At 34.6% G+C, this 25,229-nt stretch overlaps 1 protein-coding gene across 2 annotated transcripts; it reads left to right on the forward strand.

Annotated features, from left to right (window-relative positions):
• The first annotated feature begins 1,143 nt into the window (after nucleotides 1-1,143).
• LOC134531791 (S-formylglutathione hydrolase) lies at nucleotides 1,144-20,363 on the forward strand. Of its 2 annotated transcripts, none has more exons than XM_063367720.1 (6): nucleotides 1,144-1,467; nucleotides 1,664-1,740; nucleotides 3,530-3,729; nucleotides 5,671-5,860; nucleotides 12,073-12,292; nucleotides 17,923-20,363. In XM_063367720.1, exons 2-6 carry the CDS (start codon nucleotides 1,664-1,666, stop codon nucleotides 18,103-18,105), a joined length of 870 nt encoding a protein of 289 aa, XP_063223790.1. In that variant the 5' UTR covers nucleotides 1,144-1,467; the 3' UTR covers nucleotides 18,106-20,363. The 2 variants fall into 2 exon arrangements, with proteins under 2 accessions (XP_063223790.1, XP_063223789.1); XM_063367719.1 differs by having other exon boundaries at nucleotides 1,281-1,542.
• Nucleotides 20,364-25,229: the final 4,866 nt, after the last annotated feature.

The raw sequence follows: 25,229 nt of genomic DNA on the forward strand, positions 1-25,229 counted from the left end.
AAGCTCACTGCTACATGAGATTTCGTCTTTGACACTTCTTGATTTCTAAAATCAAAGAAAATCACTGTCTTCACTTTTAGGAAAACCACCCCATTCCACTTTCATGGATACTCCTTAAAACAGAATATTGACCGTCTAAATAAAATTTTGAAAAAAAAAAAAAAGAAAATCTCTGTCTATATAAGATTACGAAAACTCACCTCACCCCACATTCCCACCCCTTAAAAAGAATTTTGGTACTTGCTGATTAAAATTTGTACACTTGACATTCAAAATAAGAGGAAATTTTGGTACAATATAAATTTTATTTAGAAAAAAAATCTATCCCCCAGCAGTTACAAATTTAGAAATAAAACATTCATTTTAGGTAGATTTCAAAGAAATACTACATATTGTAGCAGCTAACATTTTATGTAATAAACCATTACCACAAGGGGTGGAAATAACATGGACAGAAAGACCTAAAAGTCATTAATTTAAAAAAAATTGATATATCAAATCTGTTATAATTTATTGTAAAACTCCTGAACTTTATGTAAAACCTTTGGCTGAAACAATTTGTGATAAAACGAACTATTACCGTAAAAACAGGGATTGAAATAAAAATAATAATAATAATAAAACTTTCCTTGTATCAAATTCGTCACGATTTAATTTTAACCATCTTAATATCACGTTAAACCTTGGTCAAAATTTTTTAAAATATAAATACCTATATATAGGTACACACACACACGCACGACCACGTATTAGTGCATAGAATGAAAACATAGAGTTTGAAGATTAACACTATTTGCATAACTTCCTTAGTAAGCATAATATGAAATTCAATAAGACATGCAATGCTGGATGTATTGAGTTAAAAATATTCAAAATATTTTCGCTACATGTAATATGAGAAAATGTTTAATCGATCTTTTTTGAATATTGGAGAAAATATAGAATGTAATGTACATTAAGTTCTTAAAATTTTCCATGAGATTATATAAGTTTCCTAATCATTTTCAGAAGAAATTGGTACTTACAACGCAAATCTACCTACGCCTGTAGACTGTGCCAAAAGGGATTTTTTTTGTGTTGCAAAAAAACTTACTTTTTTTATAGTTCTTTTACATTAAAATTATGTCATTTGTCTTTGAATAAATTTTAAAACTACAATGTCATATTTTGAGCACTAACAAGAAATTTAGTTTTACGTGGTCTTATACCAAAATACGTTCTACCGAAGTCGCATGAACGAGCGGCGAACATCGGAACTATTCGAACATTGTTAGTGTTAAAATTGCTAGATGGCGGTGCCGGTGCACATCACGAAGTAACCATGAGCATTCAAACGCTAAATCAGAAAGGTTGTGGTCGTGTTTAGGTTGAGCTGGAATCGTAGTAGTATAGTTTATTATTTTTATTTATTGGTGTGACTCAGAATAAAGAGTGTTGATTGACTGTTCGTGCAGCTGAGAAGTTAAGGTATAATTTCATAACAAAAATTGTGTCGAAGTAAATTTATAAGTACTTTTTAAGGTTAAGAATAGATCCATGCCGGTATGTACTGCACAGTTTAGAGAAATTTGTGAATTTTGAGTATCCATCTGTGATTACCGCAGATTTTGTATTAACTTTAGACTTAGAGGATTTTTTTTGCTTAATGCATCGACTTTTACAGATGGCTGATTCAGTAATCAAAGAAGTTTCAAGCAATAAGTGCTTCGGTGGATATCAGAAAGTGTTTTCTCATGAAAGGTAAAATTTTTAATACTTTAATATTGCTATCTGAACTGTATTTAATATGACTACCATAGGTAACTAGTATATATTAGGTATCTAAAATTGACCTTGAAAATACATTAACATATTTCCCCCGGGCGAGTTAATTATATTACATAATTTCGACTGAATTTTAGGAATTTTTCTTAGCCATCCACACATTTGTAAGAATTTGCTTAGCAATATGATTTTTGTAGTAATAGCCAATGGACATTTTCGCATAACGTTAATTAATTTTTATTGTAAAATCATATGCTGCACATCAATCAAGCTCTCTGCATTATTTAGTTTAGGATCAGTTTACAGTTATGATTAGGATAGAATTCAATTCTTATATCTATCACGACAAGCCTCTCAACACTAAGGCTTTTTGAAATCACCTGAAGTAGCCTATACACCTTTATCTGTTTGTCCCTGGAAGTGACATTACAGGGCTGTCAGAACTGTAAGATAAGTATCATGAATACACAAATCTGTGTACTCACATACTTAAGGTAAAGAAACATTTAGGTACCTGTGAAACAATTGTGAAAATAGTATTTATTAGGATTACAAAATGTTCTTGAGCTTTCCAGAGATTTGAATTGTAAAATTTGTACTGGATTCTGAAAATTCTCAATAATGGGAAGGGCAATTAAATCCAGGAAAATTGTGTGTAAAAAGCATTAAAAATATTGAATTGTAAAGTATTGATATTGCTGGAAGAACAAAATTACAGTGGTTTTGAATAGTTCTGCATTAATATTTATTCTCTTTTAACTTGCAGAACTCTACAATTTACCTCAAATTCACGGCCCTTTGACTATCGAGTTTTTCAAACTGTAAATGGCATAAAAAATTTTTTCTGTGAATCAATACGTTTACACTATTTTCATCTTTTAAATGTCTTTGAATTAATCTACCCCAACCATTTGATTTACTATTGCAAATAATATAATTTTTGTAATTATTTGTCAGTAATAGATACCATAATTGCCTATGAAAGTTTAGATTTACTAGCTGTCACAGCAGTCCTTAACATTGTAGGTATGTACCATAAATCCTCACTGTTCATGTAACATAATAGGCCTACTATGTTTACAGTACTTTTACAGTACTTTTTACTTTGTAATCAATGTCTGTCAACCAAATTTTCACAAAGTTTCAAACAACAGTAAAAAGTGTTAAGTGTATTTTACATATTTGTTTTTACTTCTGTGAAATGTAAATTTCAAAAAAAAGTTTTAGTTTATGGTTAAATTCAATTCAAAACTTATTTGATATTCTGAATTATTGATATTTTAAGGTGTCCACATTCTGGAAAATCGAATTTTCATGCTCTTGATATGCCATTACACACACTGAACACATTTTTTTTCTTTTCAGATGGTGTTTTAGTGCATACCTAGTCATACACACTGTAGAATAGCATAGGTATGCAAGGTTTTGTTTAAACTCGCATATGTAGGGAGGTTAGAAAATGGATTGTCTTTATTTCTTTCAGAAACTTGCAAAATATGAAATTATTACTTGTAAAAAATTTGTCAGGGAAATTAGTAATTTTCATAGTGAGAAGTGAGTGGAAAAGTCAAGGAAATTTGGATACCACATATTTTTTTTTCAAATAGAAAAAAAAAACAGGATTCAAAGCCTAAAAGTTGCAGAGGAGTCGGGCATTACTGCTTGTTACTACTTAATGATGATAGTTACTTAAACAGTGGAGTGGAAATATCGGTAGCATATTAAAAGTAGTTCTTGTGCTAATCTAATTCTTTTTCTGTTCCAGCAAGGAGCTAGGATGTAGCATGAACTTTGCGGTTTATCTGCCGCCGCAGGCTGTCGAAGGCAAGGGCAAGGTCAAGGTCCCTGCTATCTACTGGCTATCAGGGCTGACCTGCACGGAGCAGAACTTCATCCAGAAGGCCGGGGCCCAGCGGTACGCTGCCGAACACAACGTCGCGATCGTGGGGCCGGACACCAGCCCCAGTGAGTGTGCTCTCTTATTTCAGTAAAGTTCCTTATCATGTATCCAAGTCCATCCTTTGATCCCGATGGCGTCGATCCTGTGGTACATGATGCTTGCTGTTTTAATTCAGTATGTCGGAAGATCCTGGACGAAACAAAAACCTGTGATATAACAATGAATTATGGTCATAAGTTGAAAACAAAAGGAAATTTCCACAATACCTGACATGACTTGTTTTTTTATTATAATATTCTAGTTTTTGTTTGGCTGGGATATTCCGATGTGCTAAATTAAAACAGCAAGCATCAAGTACCACTGGATGAATATATACTGAATCATGCCATCAGGATAAAGGGATGAAATTAGATAAGTGATACTGAATAGTTAGGTAGGCTACCTTTCAGAATTATACGCTTAAAGAGTAACATACTCTCCTCAACTGGATGTCCTTAAAGAAATCTTCATGACTTTTCCAGGTCTTTGATATTTTCTAAATTTTAAAATAGAAAATATTCTTCAAAAACAACCAATATGAATTTTTACATTATTTCCTCAAACTGCCATATTCACACCAATTACAAAGAAGATAACCACTAACAGGGGAATACGATATTATATTCTAATGAGAGTTTTTTGTTGTTATATATATTTGTCCCTAAACACTAGGTGACATTTAAATCAAAATATTTTAATTAAAACATTAACCTTTGTTGACTTATAAATACTCCTTTCTTGGTTAGGTCATCTCATGAACCCAGTCATATTTTTATAGATAGAACATAAATTATTAGGTTAACTAGTAGACTGTCTGTCCTGTTATGTCTTATTTATATGAAATGTGAAACTATTAGGGAAAACCACAAACAAAGTGAATGAAGAGTTACCAGAATACTGTAAAACCTTTGCGAGAAGTTCCCAGCCAAGAATTTTTGTGATTATAAGTTTAAAAAATGATGCTCATTATTTATAAACAAACATGATTTAACTCTTTTTCATAGTTATGTAATGTGTTTAAAAATTATGCCTTATTTTTCAGTGTTATTAGAAGAGAATTTTATGCAAGTTTTAATTGCTTAAAATCTGCTACTTGAATTTTTACCAAATTGGTGGTACTTACATCATTGTTGTATGAAGTCACACATTGTGGTACTTAAAATGCTGTTGCATTAATGAAGTTAGGGAGGCACAATTTTTAGAATTGATTGATGTGTTTTGTTTGCTTATGTATCAACACTTATAAACCCCAGGTGTTGGTTTTCATTAACTGCTATGCTTTACTTTATGTACAAGATCTTTTTCTATACTGCAGAATTTAATGTGGCCACCTAGTCGTGGGTGTATTCGTGTTAGTGAGGCGGGATGATTAGTGCGATGCTAGCTGGTGATTCTAGCGCAGAATTGCCTATAAACGCAAGGCTGTAAACTGGTGCGCAGTCTTCTCATCATGCATCGGGCAACTATGAGATTTGAGTGGTAACCATAGTTCCTTAAGTGGTTTCAAGAATCTGTACTGGGTATTTTATGTCTAAAAATTACTTTGTAAAAACATGTTTTAGGTATTTTCACTCTCCTAAAAATACTGTTTAAAAACAAAATATGGAAACAGAATTACTCATCAGCTCTTTACATGCTTTTCATAAACTCACCACTTGCATATCTTGAGCAATTTTCAAATTGCATGGTTTCTTCTAAAGCTCTGCAACACCATGTGTGTGTCAAAGGTAGGCTGGGCCCTTTTTGAAAGTAAGGTAGTTAAAACTGTCCCCTCCTCCTTAGTTTTGTTTAATATAAAACTACTGATTGATAGGTACAATGGGCTGACTTGCTGAAAAATACAGAAACCCTTTGACACACGTATTAATAGTTTTATTTCAATTTGATAAATTTTTTTCTGCTACATTGCCTGATGAGTGCTGTCTGTGAAGTGTCAGTTTTTGTACAAGCAGCTTCTGTTCCAACAGGAGGCTTAAGCATACCCGGTGAGGATGACAGCTGGGACTTCGGGTCGGGCGCGGGCTTCTACGTGGATGCCACGCAGGACCCGTGGAAGAGCAACTACCGCATGTACTCGTACGTGACCAAGGAGCTGCCCGAGATAATCGTCGCGAACTTTCCCGTTCAGCCGGGCTCGCAGTCCATCACGGGACACAGGTGAGATAAGGGGCTTAGCTGGGGGGGGGGGGGGGATTTAGGGGTTAACCCCCCCCCCCCTTAGCATCAAATCTTTAATTAATTTCTTATTAATCACTCAAACAAATTTCATATTAAAATTAATAAAATTTTTACCATTACAATATTTAAATTTAAGAACCGAAAACTGCTAAAATAGCACTATTTTACACCTTAAAAACAAAATTTTCCCGGGGAAGGACCCCTGGATCCCCCGCTTTAATACGGGGGGGGGGGGGGTGGGGGGGCATGCTTCTTAACACAAATCCTGGCTACGCCACTGGGTGAGATGAGTTGTCCACTAGGCCTGGGCGAAGCTTCCACTAAGCAAATCAAATTAAGCTACTTTTAATAATTGATTTGACTTTAACAGGAAATTTGCTGTTTGTTTTACCTATTTTAAACTTCAGTTGTGATGCAAAACTTCGCATCTGATGTGAAGCTTCGCATTTGTTGCAAAACTTTAAGGTTTTTTGGAAGCCTAAGATTTGCTCATGAAAATTATTAATTTTTTTTGTATTTTATATGTTTTGCTGTGTAAAGTTGCTTACTTAAAAAATCAAAAGGCATAATGATTCATTTTATAAATGCTCAATATTAATATTATGCATTGTTATTTTATAATTTTACTGAATGATGTTTTGTATAAAGCTGAATTGGTCAGTCACTTTAATCAGTTCGAACATTATAAAAATTCTATGAATAGTATTTTACTTGAAGCTTGTATTTTAACAGATGAGTATACATAATACAGCTTCGCTGAGAACAATATTTAAAAGTTGATTCAACTTCACAAATGTTTTAAACATTTGATTTACTATTTGCTTCACATCAAAAACTAAATTCGCACAGGCCTAGAGTCCACACAAATTTGTAATAAAGTTTCCCTGTTAAAAATTTTCAATGTCCCTGAAATAATTTTTTTTTTTTTTTATAATTTACCTATTTTGCAATTTTAAGAAAGAAGTAAAGAAAATTTAACCTTCACCATCACCATAATTGGCCTAGTTCTCTTTCCACTTCCTTATTTCTTTCAAATTCAAACAGAACCCTGCTTATGCCATTTTATATTATTGTGTTTGATAGGCCTGTGCGAATATGTATTCAAATTTTGGAATATCAAAACGAATAGTTTATTATTCGTATTCGATTCGATTTTGAATACTAACACTTCGGAAAAACGAATATTCAGTCATTTACGAAAAAGGCTGAGCGGGATCACTGAAACCGGGAAACATTTCGTGATCACGGAGGTTTCTCTCGTTGGGTGGGGGCAAAAGTTACGCGGGATTTTCGTAATGTTTTAGAGTTATGTATGTGGAGTTATTCCACTACATCTGGCCACTTAAAGCCCGTTTGAACACAGTAATTCGGAGCGAGATAACTAACGTATTTTATGTAGAAGAATGTCGTCAGGTCGTATAAAATAGTTTTGAACTGTCAGCATACTGATAAAGATAAATACATGTCTGTAAAATCCACACAACTGGGGTGTTATAGGTGACGGTTTTCAGATTAGAGGGTGAAACATGGTTTGTCGGCACTGTAATTTCGTTCCCAACGTGACGACGAAGAGAAAGAAATTTGTACAGACCATGTGGAAAACATCTGGCTGCATACTCACAGCAAAGACTCCAAAAGCCTAACATGCTACGTCAATGTTTTTCAATAGAATAATACACAGTAAACAACCGGATGCAGGCGGAAACCCCCCCCCCCATCCCCCTTCAAACCCTTCTCACCCTTCCCAAATTCCTCGCATAGTGACAGCTCAGGCAATTATCCTGTGCTGCCCGTCAAAAAAAAAAAGGTTACACTAGGAGGGTGTTTATTAAAGTTCTTATTTTTATTTTTCAGATCCTATTTTGATTCTCATGAGAAATAATTATTTCCCAGCCCGAATTACAGGAAATGAAATTCCATTCCCACACAGCGTATTTATGAAGTGTGGTTGCTGTACACATACACTTGTGAGTGTGTCTTATAGTAACATTGACTGCTGAGATTTTCATTTGTGCAATAGTAAGGTGGCATACATAGCCATTACTTATAAGTACTTGCGCAGTGAACATCAGAATGGCTGATGTTCCAACAGTGGGACGATCTGTGATTTGGAAATTTTTTGACAAGTCGCAAACAAGTAAACAAGAAACAATTTGCAAACGATGCAAGAAACGTTTGAAAACTCCAAAGGGTATGTATTAAATAGTTATATCGTAGTCATTGACGTGAAACATCCATCACCTTTGCATGAAATTACCTAGATGATTTTTTTTTAACAGTCCTTGAATATGATAAAGGTTTACATTGTTATCACATGGATAGGTTAGCACATCTGTGATTGGCAAGTGTAGTTTTTAAGTATTGTTTCTTTGTGCTAAAGTGTGCTTATGTAGATAATAACAGAACTGCATCCTTTCTTAACCTAATAAAAATCTCACACCTTATTTCAGTCTGGAACTTTTAATATTTTTAAAACTAAGCACCACAATTTTAAACACACTCAAGACACTTATAATGATTTAAATGGATATTTCATGTAAATGGCAGATGTCTAGATTCATAGCATTGAAAATTATTAAACATTCAAGAATTCAAAACTTTTTTTTGCTTGAAACAAATTATAGATCTGATATTGATATGCTTAAGTGAAATTAATTAAAAAAAAAGTGGATTTATGATAATTGCAATATTTATCTTAGTTAAAATTATACAGTTTTTTTAAATTTTAATTTCTATGTAATAAAAAAAAAATTTAATAAGTAAGTTTTTCATGCTGTATAAATACATTTTCCACTTTTTCAGGGACAACTACTAGCATGATTAACCACTTGCAGCTACATTATGATGAATAGCTATTCAGATTATCAATCACAAGTCAAGAAACTTATGGTTACAAGGACACAGATGGAGACTTCTGCAGGTTCATCACACACACAGTCAACAATTTCCAGCTTCATTCAGCCAACCAAGTGGGAGCCTTCAAACCCTAATGCAAAAAAACTAACTGACAGGGTAGCAAATTTCATTGTAAAAAGTATGCATCCCTTTGCCATTGTAGATGTACCAGGATTTAGGGCAATGTTGGAGGAAGCACAACCCAAATACACTGTTCCAAGCCGTACAACATTCTCAAGCAGTATTGTTCCAAATTTGTACCAAAAATGCAAAAGTAAAATGCAGGAAACATTGGCTAATGATATCCAAGATATTCAGTCAATGTCGTTCACAACAGATTCTTGGACATCAAGAGCCTCAGATTCTTATCTGTCTCTCACTTGCCATTATGCAGACACACATTTTAATTACAGGTCTCACTGCCTAAAAGTCAGCAAACTGAGTGGTGCTTATACAGCACTTTCCATAAAAGCTTCTATTGTTGAAACTCTGGAGGAATGGGACATATTAATTGAAGGAAACACTATCCCACTGTTTATTGTCTCAGACAATGCTCGTAACTTTAGAGGTGCACTTGAAGCAATAAATTGCAAATCACTAACTTGTTTTGCACATACTTTGCAGCTGGCAATTGGAGATGCCAACAAGAAGGAAACAGAAGGACTTCAAAATATGTGCCAGAAAGCAAGGTGGAATTCGGAACGTTACATGCTGGCCAGACTTATTTTGGTTAGAGAATCAGTTGGGGCAGCTCTACAAGGAACTAATTTGGACTCATTCACTCAGAATGAATGGAATCTCTGCAAGGCTGTTGATGTTTTGGAACCTCTTGCAGAGGCTACTAAAGAGGTCAGTTCAGATAGTTTTCCTACTAGTTCGCTAATTTTTCCCATTCTCTTCTGCATGGAGAAGATGTTGGCAAATTATACTTCTGATGAAAAACAAGCAGAAACTCTTGCCAAAAACTTACTTAAAAGCTTGCGATCACATTTCATGGTGTACCAAGATTGTGAAGTAAATGTGTTTTCTATGATGGTAGATCCACGGTTCAAAGATTCACTAATTGAGGATGAAAATTAAAAAAAAAAATATGGGTTGAAAATGTGCAGGGAGGTATGTAAGCTGTGTAAGCTGAACACAGTAGCTGAAACTATAACTGAGACAAGTGAGGCTACAAGTGAAATGCCTATTAAGAAGTCATCTCTGTGGGCCTACGTGAAACCTTCAACAGCAGCTCAGTCTACGCTTGCAAGCTACGAAGAAACTATCCAAGGAGAAGTAAATGAATATCTGGCAGCACCCTTAATCCCAAAGAATGAAAATCCTTTCAGTTTCTGGTCAGAGAAGGGACGCACTTGTTTCCGAAACATAGCTGTGGTAGCAGGAAAGTACTTGTCTATACCTGCCACACAAGTGTGCAGTGAGAGACTTTTCTCAACAGCTGGCAACATTGTGACGTGTAGAAGAGAGAGTCTACTCCTCGAAAATGTAGAGCAGCTTGTGTTTCTCCACAAAAATTTAAATTAGCTAATATGTAGTGATGTGACATGACTTTTTTTTTAATACAAACTAATTATAAAATTGGAGAACCTTAAAAGTTTAAGTACTATCAGTTTTTTGATTCTACCTTCATTGTATCAGTAAATATGTACCTGTTATCATATTGTAATGTGATGTGATATATCATGTTTTATGGGATTTCAATTCTCATTCCAATTATTCGAACTCAATATTCGTATTCGAGAATAATTTGGTATTCGTATTCGATTCGAACTAAAAAACTGATATTCGCACAGGCTTAGTGTTTGACTATGCACTAAAACACAATCCGGAAAAGAAATGCTTTCACAGTCTGGATGATGGAAAACAGTCAATTTTCCAGGATTCCAGGTAAATTCCCTGACTTGACAGAATGTGAACACCCAGGTAAAGCTCGCCTCACACCAAGATGATCTGGATTCAATTCCAGCTGCCGCAAACAGGAATTTTTTGCAAGTGGGTAATGTGAAGGCAGTTGCAGCCAGTAGATTTTCTTGGGGTACTCTAGTTTCACTCACCAATGCTGCATTCCATTGCTGCTTTATTCACATTGCTTCACCCATCGTCTCTAATAACCGTGCTGTTGGCAAGATGTGAAGGGTCTGCCTAATCAAGGGTGTATTTGTGTTAGTGAGATAGGGCAGCTATGAGATGTGAGTGATCACCATAACGTTATATGGCGGAGAATTGAATATAAAGGTGTAATGCAAGTTCTTCGAGTGCTTTCAAAAATCTGTACTGTGTGGTTCATGCCTAAAAATATTCCGTAAACTACTTGCCTTAGCCATTTATACCCTTCTAAAAATACTGTTTAAAAACAAAATGTGGTAACAGAACTACACATCCGTCCTTAGTTTATTCTTAACTGTTTTTTTGCAAACTAACACCACTTGGATATCTTGAGCAGTTTTTAAATTGTGTGGCTTTTTTCTGAAGCTCAGCACACCTTATGTGCGCTTGGATAGGCAGGATCCTTTAAGCCAAAATTAATTAGTTCAGTAATTCTCTTTTAGGGTACGTGCTGGAAATGACAAATTGACTTAATAAATGGTCTAGAATCTTTTTCTATGTTGAAAAATCTTGATAAATAAATGGTACAGTTAAAGATTTACACTTTGGCACATTCCGTAAGCCGGCACCAATTGAGACACCTCAGGGTTTGTACATCTCTTAATTTCCTTAAGAAGTCCTTAAATGTCTTATTTTTCACCATGGATCCTATAAAACTCATAAAAGTTAAAAATACATTGTGCTGTGCATATTTTTTATCATTTTGTTTTGGGCTCTGACAGCAAAGCAGTGTTTCGTACATGCACTTTAGTTTTCTAACGGTATTCAGCTCATTGAATACTCTTTGTGCCTGCATTTCTTTTGTCAGTGGTGAACCAGCAATTTTTTTTTTTCAAATAAAATAATAATAGTTTTACTAATGAGTAAAAGAGAAGAAAAATATTGGAATTCATAATGTCCCGAGACATTTAAATCCTTAAACTGCTCCTTAAAAACTTCTTAATTTTCATTAATGTAAAAAGGTATGAACAATTATTTCAGTGTAGTATTTCCTGTTTTATAGCTGGTTACATTTCATAATTCATTTAGTAGTCTTGTTAAAATAATAATGATGTTCATTAGTCTGGCATGGGAGTGGTTCCAATTGTAGTGTGTTTGTAAAGACTGAAAACTAATAACGAAGAAGTCTTGAATTTCATAAACAAAATGGTCACTGAACATTGAACTTGTGGTTTGTCTTCCACTAGCATGGGAGGCCACGGTGCCTTGGTGATCGCCCTGAAGAATCCTGGCAAGTACCGCAGTGCATCGGCGTTCTGCCCCATCAGCAACCCCTTGAAGTGTCCCTGGGGGCAGAAGGCGTTCAGCGGCTACCTCGGTCCGGACCAGGCGGCCTGGAGTAGCTGGGATGCCACGGAGTTGGTCAAGAACTACAGCGGCCCTGCGTTAAACATCTTGGTGGACCAGGTACTGTGTTGCCGTGATGTTAACCCACGGTGTCTACTTGTTCACGTCCCCAAAAACTTACAGATTCAGAAAAAAAGTAATAATGGTTACAAAAAAAGTCAAGGATTTTTCATAGATTAAATGGTCTGAGTGGGATCTAATATTAAAAATAAATTTCATGCCTTTATACTGTGTTCATTAATTAAAAATTTGCCAAAATGTTGCTTTTACATTTGGTAAGAATATCTACTAGAGAAATGTTTTTTATGCAGTGTTTTTTTTTACCTACTAAAAGTTGGGTTGGCCATACCTCCCCAAAGGACCCTGCTTGGAGTGTGTTAGAAGTAATTTTTATTTAATACTTTTTGTGGCTAGCAACTTTTTAAAAAAATTCAAAACATATGGTTTAAATATTGACATGATGTTTTAATCAGAATACAGTTTGTATGACAGTGTAACCTTATTATAAAGTACATTACTTTAGAGGAATTCTCACTTTCAAGTACTATTTTTTTTCAGAACCATACTAGATTTGTTTGATTTTTTTTTTTTTATCAGGTTTAGTGTATTTAATGAGATTTTACTTCATTCCTCACATTTTGACTAGAATGCAATTATAAAATCAGTGGCACATATTTACTTTGTTTACTTGAATTTACATGTTATAAAAATACATCATGATAGGGTCAAAGAAAAATTCACTTATTTTTGTGTCTGAATCCCAGTATACATTCTGTAGCCATTGATCCAGCAAGTTCTTGACTTAACAGGTGGTGAATTACCAAAAATGTCTGATTATCAAGCTGTATCTCCTGCAATTGCTAAGTGCTAAGTTTTAGAGCAAATATATGTGTAAGTTGGTGCTTAGCAGCAAATACCTATTGATTTGCAGTAACATAAGGATTAAACATTTCAGCACAAATACAGGCCAAAACTAAAAATTTCATTGTCTATTTTTAGGCTCGTACGTACACTTCTGAGCGATCCCGACTAATCCTGCGCCACTCAAAATGCTTAAGACTACCACTTACATGTGTACTGTAAAAGCTTTTTTACCTTACCTGAATATAATAGGTGTTTATCTTCAATTTGCTTAAGTCCATACATTTTTGCCAGGCCATCGGGCATTTCATACATTGAATGCCAGACTATCATAAGTCTATTGTATTTTTAAATGAGGCATGTTGGTAACCAATCACCTTATTTCAATATTTCTGTGACTTATTGTGTATTTTAAACATATGCTTTATTAATATCAAGAGTAATGTAGTGCTGATAGGTATTTTATTTGAATTTCATTAACGTGTCTTTAGGAGAGTGTAGCTGTGGTGTCTGAAAAAAGTAAATTTTTCGCTTGTATACTAAGTTGGGTTCAACCTTGGAATATAGAGTAGGATTACCAAGACCTTGTGGCTATGGATTAACAACTTCATTTCCTGTCATTGTCGTGATGCTAATTATATTGTTAGAAACATGCTGTGTCACATTGTGTGATTAGCATTTGAAAGACAAATGTAATCTGTTTTATGAATTTTAAACATGTTTTAGATTTGACATAATATCAATGATCCTAATTTTTCAGTGTTTAATTGATTAGTATTTAACAAAGAAGTACCTAACATTTATAAAGTTTTTAATGGTATGAAGTAAGTTTAAGATGATTTTATACTATATAGCCAATTTAACCAGAACACAATTGGTCAACTGTATCGCTAAATATTGTGAGAAGTAATCGTTCGGTACTTATGGAATTTTTTTATGGAAGTATTTGTAGTCATTTAAATAAAAGTATGTGAAAGGACTTGAATGTGAAAATGTTCAAAATTTGTGTCAGAATTGTGTGAAGTCCATTTAAGTAAATAAATTGAATTTTTAAATTGTGCATGGGAGTGGTGTGCATTTAAGGATGTGCTGTTAGGGTATAATTTAAGTCAAGTCAAGTTCAATAAAAACAGTATTTGGAGGAATTCCCAAGTATACAGTTGCATAATGTGGGGTACATATATGTATTTATGAATAAATACTCAAGTCAGCCATATTGTTTGGAATTGTATAAAGATAGGGTCACTATTTTGAGAAGTGGAATAGCCTAACATTACATGCTGCCATGAGTGGCACAAGATTTTTGAAATGGGGACAGAAATATTGGATTTCTACATAAATATATTATATATCCATTGTTTCTATCTTATGTACACCCTTCCAGTTTTGTATCTTTCAAAGTACTCATTGGAATTGGAGTAAATAATTAATTTGAAATATTTCTTGCTCCTAATAAAAGGATTTAAGTGGTTGTAATGATGAGCTGTAGTAAGTTCCCAGATAAACAAATGCCTAGTAAAGTTAATTGCAGTATACACTCTCCCCTCGAAGTAACGCTCTAATTTGTTCCAGGAAAACAGAGTGCTAATCAAATACTGTTTTTCTATAAGAATGCATGTTAACTACAAAAAATTTGTTTTCCAATCAGTTAAGTTTGCCTGCTTACTACCATTTTAAAATTAATTTACAGTACAAATATATGTCTAAATACATTTTAAGTACATTTAAATAAATGCATTTTAACAACCAAAATTATATTTAAAAATTAATATACTACATTGTTAACGTAATAGGACTTGGGCATAACATTCTTAAGAAGGTGCTAACAGCATTTCTGAGCAACAAAATAATAATTTATTAATATACAAGATATATTTCAGTTTTAATAAGAATTGAAGAATAAATTAACATATTCTATTATTAGAACAATTATTTAACCTGTTAACTTAATTTACAACTGTGTTTTTTTTTCTAAATGTGTGTGTGCCAATATCTGCCACTAGTGCATCCTAGCAGGTACAAGATAAACTAGCCCTGAAAGCTACTAGTTTTACTCTCCAGAGCTGCTGTTAACACGCGAGATGCCGTAAAATAAACATTGGCTGAATACTTGGGCGTCTTCAGAAATACCCAAATATGTACGTATTTAAGGAAGCGAATAGCTATTAAGAAAAGAGCAAGATATTGTTTGTTGATTCGTCACATTATTATATTATTAATTTGTTGCATTGTATTTAATGCTACAAAAGTGCCATTGCCACTGTGCGCACAGAAATAAAAATTCACATAAAAAAAGCGCTACTTCAAATCATGCCGTACTTTATTGGCGTCATTGCTTCAAAACCACTGTAAACAAACAGCGTTACTTTGAGGTGTGGGTGTATGTATATATTTACAGTAACACCTTCAATTTCAATCAGGAAATACATTATTAAGTACATGATGACTTATGTCACAGAAAACAAATCCAAAATTCTGGCTTCATCCATGTTGCACTTGTTTTATTAATTTTTTGTGAATGATTCCCACTTGCTGTATCTATTGGTGATGAATAATCAAAAAAATTATTTTATTTGAAAATTAGAATGTACTATCAGAATATTGGATATTATTAAAAATACTCATAGACCCTAATAAACACCAAAGGTGGTGGGGGGTTGGGAAACACATTAGCAGCTGGATTGGTGTGGGGTTGCAGAATGTGTCGAACCGAAGAACACCGTATTGAACAACACAGGCTGTATTCTGTTTGTAACATAAGTAGTTTCTTATGGTCCTTGGAAATTTTAATTTATTATGAGGGAAAACTTATTAAAAGGGTGAAATTGTATGTAGGTTACGTGATAAATTTTTTAAAAAACTTATGCAGACAAATTTTTAAAAAGGATTTTACTGACATTTTAATATACCATTGATTGGCACTGAAGTAGAAAGAATCATACATTGAAGCTGTTTTAAATTTTCTTTATGAAATTGTAAGTATTCTGTGTTACAAATATGTGATGTACTACATGACATTCAATTTAAAACTCTCTTTTATCAATGCTTCATATTGTAAATAGCGGGATTTACGTTTTCCAAGCAATGTAATTTTAGGGTCTGTTTTAAAAGTGGTTGAAATATATTTTAAACCGTACCTTAAAAAGCTGTGGAAAAAACTAACGTGTATTCTTAGTTCTATGCTGTGAAACTTCTTTGCTGAGGGGGTAAAAATTTTCGAGCATTACGAAAAGTCCAATCGCATGAGGGAAAATAGCTAGGTAAGTGGTGAGGGAACCGGGAGAGAAGACGGCAGGGACGCAGCATTCTTGCGCACTTACATGTGTGTGGTTGTTTCTTGTGGGTGGACATTGCGCTATCCCCACTCCGGTGCCGTTGGCGCGGGCGGTGATTGCTGGAGCAGCCTTGAGCGGGCTCCACGTGGCGGCGTGCGGCTCAGGTTGAACCTTGTCATCCTGCAGGGATAGGCGGGTCGCGGCGGTAGGGACCTGCCTGCGCCTGACGCCACCTTACTTTAGAGAGTATATGGGCAGAGGGCAACACAACGGGGTGTTAGCTTATTGTTGTGGACCATGCCACAGGCCATATTCAAAAGAAAATATTCTTTCATGTATGTAGTATTATTAATTTAATTACTTGTGTAAATCAGCATTGTTAAACAGTGTTCTGTATTGTTTTAGCTGTGTAACTAAATATTTCTGCTTTAGTTTGACATGGATAATTATTTGTCACAAATTATTATTTGATTAACTAAATCACACACCGTATTATAATTACGAGCCCACGAGTGTTATACATTAGGTTCAACTAAGAGGTGTGAATATTTCTCAATCGGAGTGTAGCTGGGAGTGACTGCAGTAGCATTGAGCTAGGTCCTATTTGTATACCATGTTGTCACTTTCACATGCCAAATACCTACCTCAGACTACACAGTTCCATTTGGACAATTAGTTAAGCTGTATAAACTATCGGCAAGATTCAAGTTAAAGAATTATTTAAACTCAAAGTTTGTTTTAAATGTACGAGAAATTTTTTTTAAATGAATCCTATTTATTCAAAGAATCTACAATTTATTTATTTGTTTAGGAAAGATTTCTTTCTTTTGAGGTCATACCTGTGACCTTACTATTCTCAATTATCTCTTATTGTTATTATATTAAAAATATTAGTAATTTATCTCTATCTATAATTATGAAGCAAGACTTCATACACACATTTTTTAAATTTATTTTTAAGTTATGATTGTGAAAATAACAAATGTTATGAATTCCTTTTTAAAGGATCCTTTAGCATAAAAGATTTTTGAAAAGTGCATCTTAAAGGATATCTGTCATTTTTGTCGACTTTCTGAATAGTTGCAAGTGTCCCTACAGAATTGACAACACAGCCTTTCGGATAAGGAAGAATCACTTGTGTCCTTTTGTGAATTCTTGTGGCCTTTGAGGCAATTATAGTCCAAATTTGAACGAACCTACTGCTGTTCATAAATTTTCTGTGTTTTTATTATTGTGAATTGATCAACTTGGAACAAATACCAATGTAAAAATTGCTTAGAAATAGAATTTCAACATAAACAAATGGCAATTGAAAATGTATTTATTTCTTCATACACCAGCTTGTGTAAAAATGGAAAGAATACGGATATCCTTTCTTGACTAAATGCAGGATTTATATTAAAGGGTCCTTTGTTTAAGGCTGCATCAATAAATGATACAGCCTTACTTTACAGAAACAGTGATACTAGGTAATATTCTTTGTGGTTCATGTGTTCACATACATGCAGACACATTTGGCTCATAGAAAATGTGTTGCAATGTGTTTTGTTCCAGGGCACCGAGGATCAGTTCTACAAGGAGTCCCAGTTGTTGCCGGAGAACCTGAAGGATGCAGCCAAGAAAGCAGACGTACCACTCACACTCAACTTGAGAGAAGGCTATGACCACAGTTACTTCTTTGTGTCTACGTTCATTGGCGACCACATTGCACACCACGCAAAGTTCCTCAAGTCGTGAACACTGCATCGAAAATATTGATCTTTTGTTGGTTTAACATGGCATTTATAGTTGGGTCAGACACATTTATGGAAACATACAGATCTGGATTGAACTCTTGAGTGGACTGAAGAATCCTGATCAGTGATTTCACTCAAAACATGCTTGATCCGACTGTATCAGGACTGTAATGCACTACCTTTATTGCATGTTAATTTGAACATCAATTTTGCACAAATCCAATTCTTCTGTTTAGTTAAAAACACAAGAATTGTTTTTAAATCCTTCTACCCTATTGTAATATTATCCATCACCATCAGTTGTCACAACCTCCTTTTACATAACTTTCTATATTAAACACACAAGGAATGGAGCGAGTTACCGTGTTTTCTCGCATAATCGTCGCACATTTTATTCTAAAATTAAGTTTGAAAAGTAGGGGTGAGACGATTATGCAGAAAAAAAAAATTTTGTTAGGTAAAGTTATTTATAAAAAAACCGTTCATGAAAAGTACGTTTATTTAAAAAAAGGTGGAGTATACAAGAGCACGCCAAACAATCTATATCAATAATTCATTAAACAAAAACCTTTTTTCAACTTTAAATACAAAAACCAAAACTCTAAACGCGAACGCAAGCCACTTTCTGACGTGAACTAACGTGTCGTAGTATACACTTGCCACGAAAGAATGCGGGCTATCAAATATAGTTAACTCGGCAGTTGACAGAGAGCGCGTGATGCATCCAATTGGTGAGATATTGATATTCGACTACGTACGCGTGCTCTATACAGGAAGCAACATAAACAAACATGAATGATGCGTTGGCTACATTTTTATAAGCGGTACGCCGCGGCAACACAGACAATCAGATAAAGGAAATAACGTTTAAAAAGTCTTTAAAAGAAAATTTACATGTCAGACAACTTCTTATTTCCGTTAATTAAATACATAAGTGGTAATGACCGAAATTAAATTTTAGATTTCTACTTTAAAATACATTGTTTTATAGGGAAAAGATACCTACATCGGTAAACCGCAGCGACGCAGATGATCAGATAAAGGAAATAACGTTTAAAAAGTCTTATAAAGAAAATTTACATGTCAGACAACTTCATATATTTCCGTTAATTAAGTAAGTGGTAATGACTGAATAAATAATAGATTTCTACTTTAAAATACATCGTTTTATACGGAAAAGATACCTACACAAAGCGCTCGGCATCTACTAGCGGGACCAAAAACATAATGCGAGTTTACGCAAGAAAGATTTTTATCCCAATTTTAACGGCCTAAAATATGGGTGCGACAATTATGTGATAAAAGAGGGTAATCTAATGCAGTTTCCAAGCATGACTGAAGTGAATAATCATTATTAAAAGTTTATCCTAAACTCTCTGGATCGTACTGGAAGTAAAGCAAAAACCGAAAGCACCATTTTGAAGGTGTCTTGAGTGATCAAGTGGTAGAAAATTTAAGGTATGAGCAGTTTTAAAATGTGCAAAGTAATTTTGGGAAACAGTTTGCCAAATCTTATAAAAGGTGGCGATATTAATCACGAAACTAAATTCTGTTTTACTTTTCATCCTGAACTTGTCGTGGTGGGCTCTAACTTTGAGGAAATAAAACTTACCTAACTTGGGCCAGCTTCGCTCCAACTGTACTCGTTTCTACACTTCAGTCCATGTCAAACCCTTGTATTAAAGGCATCAGTCGATATTCACTCCCAGCTCAGTCCACTTGGACTCCACTCCAGGTTCTGTCCACTTCAAAATTTCATCCGAAAAAAAGTAAGTAATTATGTGTTTAAAACAGGAATAATGTTATGTAACTTTGAAGAAGTCTGGATGCAAGATTGAGGATTTAATTGGAACTTGCTAACCTACAGCTGTGCTCCATTTTTTTTTTCTGTTAAAATGTTTGTAGACAAAATTTTCATTTCAAGATTGTTACATGCGACCCAACCCAATTTTTTTTGGCTTGGATAAATAAAGTGTTAATAAATGGATATTCTTTATCAATTTCGTAAAACTTTTTGTTTGTTCTTCGTTAGAGTCAACAGAAAATGTAAATTTAGATATGGACTTGAACTAGTAAAGAATTACATACATTCTAATATACTGTAAATGTAACTTAATATGTATTGTGATTATGTGAGTTTAATTTCTAGATAAGTTGGATAAGATTTTGAAGAGAATATATTTTCTAATAAGGAAATTGTTATAAACTTGTTACCACAAAAAAATGTATTTAGGCAATAAATTGCTTCAAATTATAAAACATTTTATAATATCCTTATGTACCCAGAGAATAAACACATGAAGGAGTTCCAGTGCCATACTTAGGGCGTGTGAATTGTTGAACACAGGAGAACTACTACACGCCCAAGCCAACTGTGGTCCCGGGAAAAAGGTGAACTACCCAAGGTCAGACGGACCCCTCCCTCCGCCGTCATCCCTTCCGCCACACTGTCCCCTCCCTTTCCCTAGTCCGCTTCAAGGGTCGAAGCGCGTCATGTCGCGGGTGGGACGGCAAGTAGAGCTGTTACCATAAGTCACGTCACAGTGCGCGGACACGGGCGTATTGGTGTTCAAGTATTTCACGATCCTTTGAAAGCGGAGCAAGGTTTCGAAGCGTACGTGACTGTAATATAACATGTATTGACAAATGGCATCGGGCAGTACAACAAAACACAAAACTATACATAGCCAGTGCAGGGAAGTGATTAGTAATGTGATTGCATTTTGTGATCAGGAGAAGGTAAAAGTGGCGATTATTTATTTATTTATTTATCAATTTGTTACATGCCTACCAACGGCATAAGGCCATGGGAGGTAGGCACGATAAACATAAAAAAATACATCCACAAAACAAATAGCTACATGAAACAAAATGAATAACATTGAGGACAATACTATAATAACACATACACAAGACAACACAGCAAGCAACTAACAGATAAACAAGAACAACTTTCATAATTCTATAACAACAGAAATGATAATCCAGAACCTGATTATAAAAAAAAAAATTAATATGGTATCATCATTAACCTTAAACATATTCAATTTAAATTAAGATAAGAAAAATTGTTTTATATTTAAATTATTTTTTGATAGAGAGACGAGATGAACTTCGCAAACTTTTCCAGATGGGTGCAAGACAAGCTTATTCCAAATCTGCCTGCTAATTCGTTGGTTGTAATGGATAATGCCCCTTATCATTCCGTTCAGTTAAATAAGCCACCCACAGCCGGTACAAGAAAACAAGATATCATCCAATGGTTACAGAACAACAACATTCCGCATGACAATGATATGACAAAATGTGAACTCCTCCAGCTCGTTGGTCGACGTCCACCTCCCAGGTTTCACATAGATGAGATGTTAGAAGAACATGGGCATGAAGTAATAAGATTACCACCATACCACTTTGAGCTTAATGCTATTGAGTATGTATGGAACATTGTGAAATCACGTGTTGCTGAAAAAAATGTCGCTCAATAATCACGTACCATTGAAAACATCACAACAGAAGCAATCAATAGCATCACCAAAGAAGAATGGCAAAATGCTATTTTACATGTAAAACATACAGAAGCAGAGTACTGGACAGGTGACTTGACTGTCTAATGGAGCACGAAATTGAGAAAATTGTTGTTAACTTTGGCGAGTCCAGCTCAGACAGTGAATGGGACTTTTTGGACAACATCAGCACATATTCCAATGGTAACATATCAAGATTTGAAGAACTAAATGGCTGAATGGGCGTTTGTTACGTGCACTATGCACGAAACTGTGTTGAAATGTTTCTTGCATTTTTTTCATTAATTAATCACACAAACAATATTTTCTTTGATTATAGGCAAATGTATACAGACATGTATGTTAAATATGGTGCTGAGTGAAATAATTAGGCTATTATAACACAAACGGTACAATGTGATGCTGTGACACACTTTGGTACACACTGTGACATCTTCGCTGTTTCATACGACTGTACCTTCACCTTATCACAACATTTCTTACTGCACGACTGCGCTTCATGGCCATCGTTTCATCCAGGTAATCATGCTTACATGTTGCGTACACTTATGAACGCATGTGTATACTCCTTGCTTCCACAGCTGACTGCATTCCCCTACAGCCAACCCCTCCTCATTCCCCACCCCTCTCTCACTGCGACACCAGCGCTCCCATCACTCCCCTCCTCGGGACCACAGTTGGCTTGGGCGTGTAGTAGTAACATGACTTGACGGAAAAACAAACTAGGCAGTTTGCCTTCCTTAAAATGGCATGCAGTAGACGCAACCTACGCCATTGATTGTTCCACTCTGAACTCTCAACAGCTTGCCAGAATGCCTACAGAAATAAAAACAACCAACCTCAAACACAATAAAGATGGAAATCCAAATTCATAGTACATACATCTAAAATAAAAAAAAGAAGAAATATGGTAACTTCTAGGTTCCTCACAAAATAAATCCCAGTAGGATGTACATTTTACAGAACTGAAATTTCTTGGGTAAAATTAAAAAAAATTCTTGAATATAAAATTAATTACTTTTGTTAAAAAGACATACATACCAAACCAAGACCTGTATTAAATTATATAGGTAATGTAATAAATTTAATAAAAAATAATTAATCCCACTTATCTACTTGCAAAAAATATTTTCAGAGAAGCTAATTTTAATACTTATTTAATAAAATCAAGTAGACAATTATATCCAAGAAATAAAGGTAATCCTTAAATTGTGAAACCCAACCCCTCAGAATACTGGAATTATTACTGTCATTGGGTTGTTTGGCTTGAAAATATGTGGTTGGAAAAATGTTGATTGGGGTGGAAATGCCGAGGACATGAACAGGCGGCTTAATACGGCTGTTCGGTATATGCAGTTTAGATAATAATGTGTTGGTCATAAAGTACTGATTGTCTTTTACTTCACATGATAAAACATCCCACAAATGGCAATGGCCGCAACATGCACACACTAACTGGCTATACCACTGGAGTAAAGTTAAGCTTTGAACAATTGAATCGGTCATTGTAAAAATGCACTTAGTCCACAAATCACAATTGTGGGATATTAATTAAAACTGTTTTAAACAAAATTTTCTACTGTTATGATGTTAAAAATTTTTATATATCAATTTCTATCATTAACAGACATATTAAACTCATGTCATGTCTCAGATTACACTTAGTTTCTAATATATAAAGCCTAAAGTCTTTGGAGTTAGTTCCTTTTAACAATGAATGCTGAAAATATTATGTTAATGATTGCATATTACAAAAAAAACATGGATATTTAAATATAATAACACAGTCATTGATTGTTATTAAATTCAGTAATATAAAACAACCATTTTAGGAAAGTATTACAGTCATTCGTTCTCCACTTCTACAGTTGTTGGCCATGATAAAATGTCTTCATAAAATGATAGCGTTTCCGTGTCACCCACGACGTATTTTACAACTTTCTTGATGTCCTGCAGCTTTAGACGATTAATGGGCACCTTTCCTGCAGGGTATGCTTTTGGAATAATCATGGAGAAATGATTATTAATGCTGGGCTGAGCCAAAGGAAAGGTGTATGTAACAAGTCCACCAATAAAAGGACATGCCTCAACTACTCCTGGCCTTGCTGCTGAATATCTGAACTCCTTGAAAGAGAAAGGAGTAAAATTCACTTTACAATCACGAGGAGTATCTCTTCCCACACATTCTATAGCCACACAGTTTTTCTTGAAGAAATGAGGCCACCATGTATTGAAGTCCAAAATGTCTTCAGCCTCCACCATCTTTACTGTGACGTTTGACTTACTGTGTACTAACAGACTAACATATTCTTTTGGAGTGTAGATTCTATCACATTTCTTAATGTTCTTTTTGAATAACCCAAAATCCCTATCGCAGGGAAGGAATGAATGTCCTCTTACAGGATAACAATGTACAATATTTTGTAACATTTCATTTTGCACCAGTCCTAAGCACATGTGGATCATTGAATGATTTTTTTTTGGCCAACACAGCCATCAGAGTACAAGTATAGGTCTGTTATATCTTTACACACACAGTGAGTTATGTAGTCCAATAAAAATGAACATACTTCATTGGCACCTTTCTTGGCAACGCCCTAATGATATACATACAAACACGAATGGTGGGATTTTAAATTGTGTACACAAAAGCAGTTTACCCATAACTGACGTAGGTAAAATATTTCTTGGACTGGTATGTGAGGTAAGGGTAGATTCTGCACAAAGTCATAAACTATTCCTGCCACATGGGGATTTTCCTTGCATAGCAGTTCAGTTTGTTTTAAAGACTTGTAAAATTTTTGGCTTCTGCATTTATGAACAACTAACTCTGATTCAGCGGCACGTTTTACGATTTACGCAAGATGAAGACTTTTCAGTTTTGTTGTCAGTTCTTCGCACGTGCTGCACACATCAATTTGTGGTCTTCCAAAGCGATACCGAAAATTCTCATTATAATATTTTAAGTAATATTTGTAAGACACCTTTGTGTTTTGGTATTTATCTTCGTAAAGGGCATGCATTTGCTTTACATCTAACTTTCCATCAAGATACTTCACCTCTTTGCCTGAGTAATGAGTAGTTTTTACTGGGAATGACTCAATATGTTGCTGGATGTTATTTCTTACTGTGTCTGACATTTTTTTGGGATTGGGATTCAAACCACGCCTATCTTTAGGAGTCTCTCCTTTCAGCAGCAGTGCTGCTAACATAAATACTCTCTTCTGACACACAGCATGCAAACTTAAGAAAGCCTTTCTACATACCATTACTCTTGTATCTCCATTCATGACATGAAACTTAAAACTCCCATTCCTTTGCTTCCTCGTCCCTCCTTCATCACTTACAATCCTTGGTCTCCGACGCTGAATAGGTTTTGACTCTATAAGTCACTGTAGATGAAGGTCTTGGTAGTTTTTGTTTTCAAGATCCAAGAATGATGAAAGGATAGTGATACGATTTTCTTCTTTTATTTTCTGGAAGCATTGGAGCCTGCAGCTGACAAAACACAAAACACATCCCTTCAACTATGTGTGCTTTCAGCTACTTTACATATTCATAAGCATCATCATATAACTTTTAAGTTTGATTTTATATGGCT

The sequence above is a fragment of the Bacillus rossius genome, chromosome 5, assembly GCF_032445375.1.
Source record: "Bacillus rossius redtenbacheri isolate Brsri chromosome 5, Brsri_v3, whole genome shotgun sequence".
NCBI classification, from domain to species: Eukaryota; Metazoa; Arthropoda; class Insecta; order Phasmatodea; family Bacillidae; genus Bacillus; species Bacillus rossius.

What these genes read in the sequence shown, in the direction of transcription:
- LOC134531791 (XM_063367719.1), top strand. An exon ending in CAGTCCATCACGGGACACAG is followed by an intron (nt 5,861 to 12,072) that starts GTGAGATAAGGG and finishes GTCTTCCACTAG; the next exon opens with CATGGGAGGCCACGGTGCCT. An exon ending in TAAACATCTTGGTGGACCAG is followed by an intron (nt 12,293 to 17,922) that starts GTACTGTGTTGC and finishes GTTTTGTTCCAG; the next exon opens with GGCACCGAGGATCAGTTCTA.